Source organism: Poecilia latipinna, unplaced genomic scaffold, assembly GCF_001443285.1.
Source record: "Poecilia latipinna isolate Pla-1442-1.1 unplaced genomic scaffold, P_latipinna-1.0 Scaffold284, whole genome shotgun sequence".
NCBI lineage: Eukaryota > Metazoa > Chordata > Actinopteri > Cyprinodontiformes > Poeciliidae > Poecilia > Poecilia latipinna.
The window spans coordinates 144071-153085 of record NW_015112900.1 but is presented as its reverse complement, the minus strand read 5'-3'; the positions used below and the strand labels follow the sequence as shown (position 1 = coordinate 153085).

The following is a 9015-nucleotide window of genomic DNA, read 5'->3' as shown; positions in this document are numbered from 1 at the left end:
TAAGAAGTATTTATGGAAATGTAAAGTTTCCTGACATCATGAAACTAAACCCAGACTGTCTGTCCTTCACCTGCTCCATACTACCATCACTTGTGAACATGAAGATACTTAAAGTGGCAGCGTTATATAAAATAACTTCCTGAAGGATGAGTTGGAGATTTTACAGAGACAGAGGCCCAATATCAAGTAGCTAAATTACAACATTATGTTTTTTCTTATGTCATATTTTAAGTCATTTTTATAAGAACTGAAGTTAACATAGGTCCTTGATTATGGTGTATGCCTGGAAAACACATAATACCCTGCTGTCAATTTAAGTTTTTACTGAAATATAAACATAACTGAAGGTAACATAGCCACTTCATAAGACCATTTTATAGCCCAATGTGCTCAGAAAATAGATAATCCTGATTGTTCTTCCTTTTCCACCTGTGGTTCATTTAACAGGAGCATTTAACAATCCACTCACTTTCACCATCGGACATGACGTCAGTCTTCCCTGTGGAAACTTGACAGATAATCTTGAGAAGTGTAAATACACCAACTGGTTTTTCCACAAATCAGGAACCAACAGAACAGTGATGCTGTTTCAACGTGGACAGATTTACAAAGCAGCCAAAACCAAATCAGACAGGCTGAGGATTGCAGCCAACTGCTCTCTGCTGATGAGGAGGGTCACAGATGAAGATGCTGGTCGTTATTTCTGCAGACAGTTTGCAGCAGGACGACAACAACAACCTGATGCTGAAGTGATTCTGTCTGTTCTTGATGGTGAGCATTTAAATTCTTTAATTTCAGCTCAAACTGCCTTTTTATACATCAGTCTAAAGCAACTTAATATTAGACACCACAAAGCATAATGGTAAGGAGTTTGTTCTCTTGGGGAGGAATGTTTCAAATAAAGTTAAATCATTGTAGCCTAACAGTTACATTTTTCACCAGGAAAGCTGAAAGCAAAGACTGAAGCTCAAAACATCTAATCAGTGTTGTGTTCAGTACTGAAAGGTGACTGTAGTTTATCGACTGGCTGCACACAGGAGATTTTTGCTCCACTTTAAAAAGCCACACATTGCTGTCAGGAGGACAGCCTTTATGTTTCATGTTGCTCTCACTGTGCTGGCTGCTGTTTGTTTTTCAGATACAAAGATAACCGCTACAACAAGAGAATTAGCCACAACAACTAACAAAGTCAAGACAATAAAAGTGGCAACTTCAGTAAAAACAAAACCATGTAAATCTGTTGCGTCAAGGAGGAACATTTGGCCAACAACAGTGACAACAAATCCATTGACAAACATGAATCCAACAAAACAGCCAGGTGGTGACTTTCTGTCATCCTTTCACGCTTCTTCCACTACAATCATAAATGCTTAGAAACTTTCCTTATTCCTAGTAATGAAAATGTAATTTAAACAGTGACCAAGTATTACAGTTTTAATTAACTAGCTTTGTATATGAATCAGATAAACTTGATTAATCTCTTCTGTTTTTTCTATTGCATAATGAAAGTGAGAAGCATAAATGCATATAATTGATGTCAGTTCTATTAGATATGTATCTATACTTCCTATTTGATGAAACTGCAAAATTTTCTTTATTTGATCAATTTATGGCCATCAGTTCTCAGATTCCTGCTGATTAAAAATATTCTTTGGGCATAATGGTTTATATAATTTCATCATTAAATTACCATAAGCACAAGTCTTACTAATTGTTTTTTTTTTATTTTCATTATGTCTAAATTTACGACTATATATTTCTCATATTGCACTATATAACACAATAAAAAATATATTCTTACTTTGTTGTGGATTTTATTTTTTGATTCTCAGATTCAAGTTCTGCAACTACTTCCAAAGAAATTACTAGGCCAACAAACCAGACAGAAACATCTAAACCAAAAACTGAAACACCAACAAAACCTGCAGGACAAACACCTGGGATCTCCACAAACAATCCAACCACAGGTAGACTCATTCTCATCATTGTAAAATATACAGTTTAAATATCAAATTATTTGGTTTATTACATTGAAAGTACAGGCTAATTGGGTCTCTACATAATATACTGTTAGACCTTCTGGATTAATGTTCCCTATAATGTTTTGCACTTTAAATAATCCCAACACTCAGTATAAGCTCAAGATTTTCATATGGTGGATGTCATTTTCATTCATTTCTGTCAACAGCCACCATGAGATCATCACTTCCGTCCTTCTTCATTGTCCAAACTGGAGACGACGTTACTTTGCCCACCGGAAACAGATTCAACCAGGAAAACTGTGGAGGTTCCATCTGGATCTTCGCTGATCCTGAAACCAGGGAACCAGTGGTGCTGGTGGACAGTGGACAGTTAACGGACATTGCAGAAACTAAACTGAACAGACTGTTAGTGGCTGCCGACTGTTCCCTGGTTATAAAGAACGTCTCCGTTCATGATGTCGGCTCTTACACCAGCAGGACTTTCGTCCTAGATCAACTCCAAGGACCAGACTTCCAAATTTATGTTTTTATCATAAACTGTGAGTACTACTTATTATTTTTACTTTGATTTAAGCTTACTAATAATTGGTCTGCAATTACTTTTTCACTGTGATCAGTCCACCATGATGCCATTGTAGCTCATTTGCTGAATGCTCTTTCATTACATCTCTGCCTGCACCAGTAAGTGAACAGAAGGAAGATGACAGAGTCACTCTGTTCTGCTCCATGTTGGAATTTGCACACTGTATTCACTCAGTAAGGTGGATGTTTGAGGGGGAAGAGGAAGTGACATCAGAGGTAGAGATATCAACAGGTTCCTGCTCCTCCAACGTGACTTTTACTACAACCGACCCTGAACAGAAGTCAGCACTTTACAGGTCACTGAAGTGTGAAGTGATGAATCCGTACACAGACGAAGTTCGGCGGTTTGTGTTCAGGCCTCAGGCCTCTGGGGAAAAATCAGGTGAGGCATGTTTAAAATAATATAAGTTAAAATCTGCATTTGTAAGTTTTACATGAGTCCTTATGGCATGGTGGGAGCTTCGTGTGAAGTTTGATACTTTGAAACACAAATGGCAGGAAATTCAAAGCCAGTGACAGATTCTGGATGGATGCTGATGCTTGAAATTCATTTTTCACAGCTAAAGTTCAGCCTGACATCTAATGTGCAGCTTTTCTCTAAATTAGTTCCAACAGAATCATATACATTTTTATTTTGTACATAGCGCTTACTTTAAGGATTCACATTGTCATTTTGCTATAATGTTTTAACTTTGTAGTGTTTAAAGTCTAACCTTTTCAGAGTGGAAATGTCTGTTTCTAAGAATGTTATTGTTTTCAGACTTTGCATATTTGATGAGATGCATCATTGTATCCATCGGTTTGGCAGCTCTCATAATTTCTGTCGTTCGAGTCGAAATCTGGACAAAAACTAAAGGTCAGACAGTTTCCCAAAGTTTATCGAGTTTTTTGGTTGAGGCTGAACTAAAGTTGAGTTTTTTACTCTTTTCAGGAAACAAAAAGATTCCTGGGATTGTGGAGGTAAATCTGGAACAATAAAGAATTTAAAGCAACTAAAGCTGCTTAAATGATATTTAACTATTAGTGGTTTTCAAAGTAGAGCCTCAGTTTTCCAAACTTTGAGTGTTTTGTTGTTTTTTCAGAGCGACGGTGATGAAGATGAAGATGAAGAAATGGTGATCTATGAGGAAATTGGAGATTTTTGTTCTTCTGTGCTGCTGAACCAATGAACATATAGAAAATACAGAAAGTTATTCAAAACTGAACATTTAATCATTTCAAAGTGTGAATTATTAGCAGTAATATGTTTATTGTGTCATAGTTTCTGCCTCTGCTAAGGATTCTGAACAGCTTAGAAAGATTTTATACTGAGTTATAAAAAAAAAAATAGTTTTCTTGTTATTTACCTAAAGAATCAATTTCTGGATCTGATTTTAGGTTGTGAGCATTTTTTTTATTATAGTGCAATGTGGGAAATTTTTAGTTACTTTTTATTAACTCCTGATATTAATTTGCTTCTTAAGATATTTCTAACCTACAGATGCTGCAAGATAAATTAAACTCTTGGTCCTGTTTTAAAGTTTTTGCTAATTTGACTTTTCACTTGCATCAGATCCATCCATCCATCCATCCATCCATCCAATCTCCAGCTAACGTTCCAGGCGAGAGCATCAGATTCTGGTTTTGATTTTTAAAGTTTCATATGAACATCACTGCACATTATATTTCTGCAGTAACCTCAGATTTCTGAGGTTTTGTTAGTAAGGCCTCTTTGATAAACTGTGTGCTGGGATGAAAACTAAAGCAGACAGTTTATATATATATTTTTTTTTTTTAGTTTTTTTGTTTTGTTTGTTTGTTTAAAGTGTTTATGCCCATATGCATCATAATTATAACTGTCTGAAAGTAATAATGATGATGCAAAAATCCTTCCAGCTGCTCAGCATCTATGAATGATTGTCCTGACTTGCAAAGAAAATTCAGATTGGATAGGGAGTCATTTTTAAATCTTGGCACAGATTCTCAGTTGCCACTAGATGGCGTAAATGTCCTGTCAATATTAAATTCTGTTACTATTACATTCAATCTAAGGGTGCAGCTCTGACAAATCAAAAGAAGCGAAGTGTTAACCAGGAACTTGACGGCTGCCTCATTTTAACTGGTCAGGTTCTAAACTGGAAATAAGTTTTAACAAATAAATAACTCCAATACGTTCAATTTTGAAAAAAAAATCCCCCAAACAAAGTGGGAGACATGGCAAAGGATCAAGGAGATCAGTAGGGATTAAATGCTGTTGGACTCTCAGATCCAAACATATGATCAAGCACTGACTAACCAACCTGACATCATCATGGTGGATAAAACAGAAGAAAGGTTAAAAAGGTGATAGATGGAACAATGCAAAGAAGGAACACAAAAAGCTCAATAAATACCAAGGAGGAAATGCAGAAGCTGTGTAGAGTCAATGCTTTGGTTCAGCTCATCATCTGTGCATTTTTAGCTGTAATCCTCAAACTAGAGGAGATTCCAGGAAGAGAGGAGTGCAGTCATAAACCAGCTAACCAACAGCTCACCTACTGAGCAAAACCCTGAAGCTCCCAGGCCGCTGATACAAGGCGATGCTTCAAATGGACCCGCCTGAATGGAAACGTTTTTCTCTTTATCAGATCAAGAAAAAAAAAAAAAAACACCAGACCACATCTGCTGCTACATTCTGTTCAGTCCAGCTGACATATGAAACTAACATATCTATAACCTCAAACATGGTCACATTTCTACTGGTTTTTTGTTCTTCAGTATATAAAAGTGTGTTTGACACATCAAAACTAAAAAACAGTACTATTACATAAATGTGCCATTTGACCGCTATTATTAAAATTTAAAAAATTGAATTAAAATATTCTAAAAGATTTACTCGAACAAGTTCCTGTTGAACTCATGAGGAAGTGACACCTTGCAAACAGCCTGCAAGGTTTTCAGCTTTAAGAGGAAACCACTGATAGTCTGAATCATTTGCTCACAAGACGAGACAGAGGAACAATGATCTAATATAGAGATTAAAATGTATTTACAGCTGATACTGATGCTCACAGCTACAGGTAAGTAAACCTTTAACAATAACATTACAAAGCTGAATTAATATTTATGCCACATACTTTTTCATTAATCAGTGTTTTGTATGTTCAGTTTTATCCATTTTCTGTCTTGTTCTGTGAACAGCAGCTGCAGGGCAACAACCATCTCAGTTCACAGTCAGAGTCGGTGATGAAGTGACTTTGCCTTGTAAAGACGTGACTGATGGTCAGAATAAATGTGACGGAACAACTTGGAGCTTCATCCGTTCAGCGTCAGTGACGCTGTTTGAAGCTGGAAATATTAATTTAACTATACCAGACAGACTGAGTGTGACTGTTAACTGTTCTCTGGTCATAAAGAAGGTCAGCATGGAGGATGTTGGTCATTACACCTGCAGACAGTTAACATCAGGACAAGAAGGACCAAACTCCTCTGTTTATCTGTCTGTTGTTCACTGTGAGTATTTACATGTTTTCTGTTCAAACTATTCTGTTACAACACACTAAAACAGTAGAGTTATTAAGATTACGTAACTTTTTCTGTCTCAACTTCTCCATCTTCACCAGTGACTGAACAGAAGATCAATGATTCGGTCGTCTTAAACTGCTCTGTGGTGGATTATGAAATCCCCAGACACACAGTGGAGTGGCTGTATGAAGGAGAAACATCCTCAGATTCAAAATCATTACCACCCGTCTTTCGTTCTACTGTGATCCTGACGACTTCCCTTCATCAAAACTCAACATTTTTTAGTTCTATAAAATGTAACGTCACAAATATCTCAACTAAAGAAGTTCAGCTGTTCACCTTCAGCCACCAGTCAACAGATCAGGACACAGGTCATAAGGCAGATCATAATACAGGTGAGAACATAATGGACAATCCAAACTGAAAGCATCTATAGACTTCATAAATCTCACAACAAAACCAGTTTCACGCATTTTGAAGCTTCTTCTCATCGTCTTTTCTCTGAAAAATATATATTTTAGCTATCATCTAATGACAAAATCCAAAAATAATGACAAGCAGAAGATCATTGTTTCTCATTTGGTGATTAGTACTTGGATATCGGTGCTGTTGGTACATTTTGTCCTATTTAATCTCGATCTCTGTATTTTCAGGTTTTCTTCATGTACTGTACGTACTGAGATGTATTGTTGTGTCAGTGGGTTTGGCGGCTCTCCTTACATCAGTTATTACAGTCAACATGAAGACCAAAAACAAAACGGTGAGAACATTCACAGATCAAACTTTTACACATGAAACGTCCTGGGAAACCAGGATTTTTACAGCCAAAATGAAAACCATGTTAGTTCTGCCTCATCAGCAAACAAAATGCAGATGAACGTAAACAGATGAAGATTATAAATATAACAAAAAAACTGGTTCAAACATTTTACATCTAAAATAGCCAAACAGGAAGTTATGGCAGGTATCAGAACATCACACTATTGATTTATTATTGTTGTAGTGAGGATTGGGAGAAATTCAAGAGGAAAATTAAACATTTTGTTTTCAGCAGAGGCACATGGATGATAATGAAGATAAAGTCATGGAGGAAAACGCAGAGAATCCTGATGCTGTCAGACTCTGATCAACACAAATCAGTTCAACTGAAGGAAACCAACTGTTAGATTTAGATTTTAAATAAAGGAAAACAGTTTCATTAAGTAACTGCAGGCCTGTGAAGTGGGATAAGAATATGTTTATGAATAGATGAATCAGGTGTTTTTGTTGTGAAGTGACCCAGCCAGTAGAGAGCGCTGTTGGACTTACAGCTCACATCACTCTCAGATTGAACATCACAACCTCTATGTCAGCTATGTCAAAACAAATTCAGCTTTTTCATGTGTTAAATGACATTTATTTTTATATTTATGACATGTGTAACAGTCAGGGATTCATAATTTTTTATAAAGTTTTCCCAAAATGCTGGTCTTTATTTTGACACATAGAGAAGTAAACAACCTGCTGCTTTGTTCGCTTTGGAAATCGTTCCCTTTCAGAAGTGAGCTGGAGATTTTTTCCAAATATTTTCTGTGATAAACCAAAAATATGTAATTGTAAAAGAAAAACAGTTGATTTAAGTGTGTTGTTGCTCTGCAAAATTCAAAATAAAACTTGGCCGATAGTAAATAATATTTGGCTTTAGGTTGTTTTCATGTGTCAGTCATGCGGTGAAGAACTGTGGGGAGTTTAACTGAAGCAGAGAAGGTCTTGTTCTTTTGCGCATGTGGGTCAGTTTGGAAACAATTCACAATGAAGTCAGATATATCCAACATTTTAAAAGTAATGTGAACGACCATAACAAAAAATCTGATTTCAGAAAGTTAAGTTTGAGCATCAAGAACTATGGTGTGAACGTCGCCTTTGTGCATTTTGCAACCCTTCTTGCAGATGTCATGTAGAAGATGCTTCCTGTCATTTTCTCAGGGTGACGCTCCGACAAACCAAAAGAGGTGAAGGGTTAACCAGGTACCTGCCAGCGAGCTGCTCTAAGGCCTGGCAGGTCTAATATGTGTGTCACGTATTAGACTGGATAACCAATGATGGACGAAGCTCTAGTACCTGAGTAAAGTATTGATACTCGTGGTCAGCTTCAAGTAAAAGTTGCTCAATAAAAAGTTTGCACATGTAGAGGCACTCTGCCCGTCCCAGCAGCCCCAAAAGAAAAAAGAAAAACAAATAACAGAAAAGACATATTATCCCCCAAACAGCAACACTAGTAACTAAAAGTAATGCCATATTTAACATAAAAGCTACAAACATGGAGCTGAGATCTGGCCATGTGTGCGCTGGTTTCTCCATTGCTGAGTTCAAATGTTTAAATGAAAGCAGAAGCTCAGCTCGGCACACATAACGAGGACGACAGAACGCCAGATCCCAGGTGTGAGCAGCGACTGTGATTGGTTCCCCTTCTTATGGCCAATTGCACTTCAGTAAAGAAAAGCAGCAGCAGGGGACTACGAAGCTATGCTGAGCCAAAAGACACGAGTAACAACAAGCACCCTGGAAATGTAGTGGAATTGAAAGTCAGAAGTTCCCCAAAAAATTAATACTGAAGGAAAGATACTCAAAAAATGTCCTAAAGTACAGCATTAAAGTGAATGTACTCCGTTACCGTCCACTACTGTGGTGCTACCAACTGCACCATGTGCAGAACCTGAGAAACTCTGAGAAACTTCTTGCAACCCTTCTTGCAGATGGTAAACTGATGTGGAAGAAACTTCCTGCCACATTCTTAGGGTGATGCTCTGGTAAACCAAAGAGGTGAAGGGTTAACCAGGTGCCTGGCTGCAAGCTGCTCCAGGGCCTGACTCAGTGGCGCAAAAAGTGGGTATGCAGCGCATGCAACGCATAGGGACGCTGCACCAGAGGGGGCGTCAAAACCCCGTGTGGAGGGGGCGGCGCCCCGATGATGCCTTCGCATACACTT

General features: G+C 37.5%; 2 protein-coding genes across 2 annotated transcripts; both read left to right on the top strand.

The window, feature by feature from the left end:
* The first annotated feature begins 1059 nt into the window (after positions 1–1059).
* On the top strand, positions 1060–5084 carry LOC106948353 (uncharacterized). Its single transcript, XM_015033969.1, has 6 exons — positions 1060–1318; positions 1833–1967; positions 2189–2521; positions 2665–2946; positions 3325–3438; positions 5005–5084. The coding sequence occupies exons 1-6, from the start codon at positions 1093–1095 to the stop codon at positions 5082–5084; spliced, it is 1170 nt and encodes a 389-aa protein (XP_014889455.1). The 5' UTR covers positions 1060–1092.
* A 421-nt stretch (positions 5085–5505) lies between these two features.
* LOC106948360 (tyrosine-protein kinase-like otk) lies at positions 5506–7442 on the top strand. The gene is made up of 5 exons (XM_015033975.1): positions 5506–5602; positions 5724–6035; positions 6146–6442; positions 6701–6807; positions 7099–7442. The coding sequence occupies exons 1-5, from the start codon at positions 5566–5568 to the stop codon at positions 7171–7173; spliced, it is 828 nt and encodes a 275-aa protein (XP_014889461.1). The 5' UTR covers positions 5506–5565; the 3' UTR covers positions 7174–7442.
* Positions 7443–9015: the final 1573 nt, after the last annotated feature.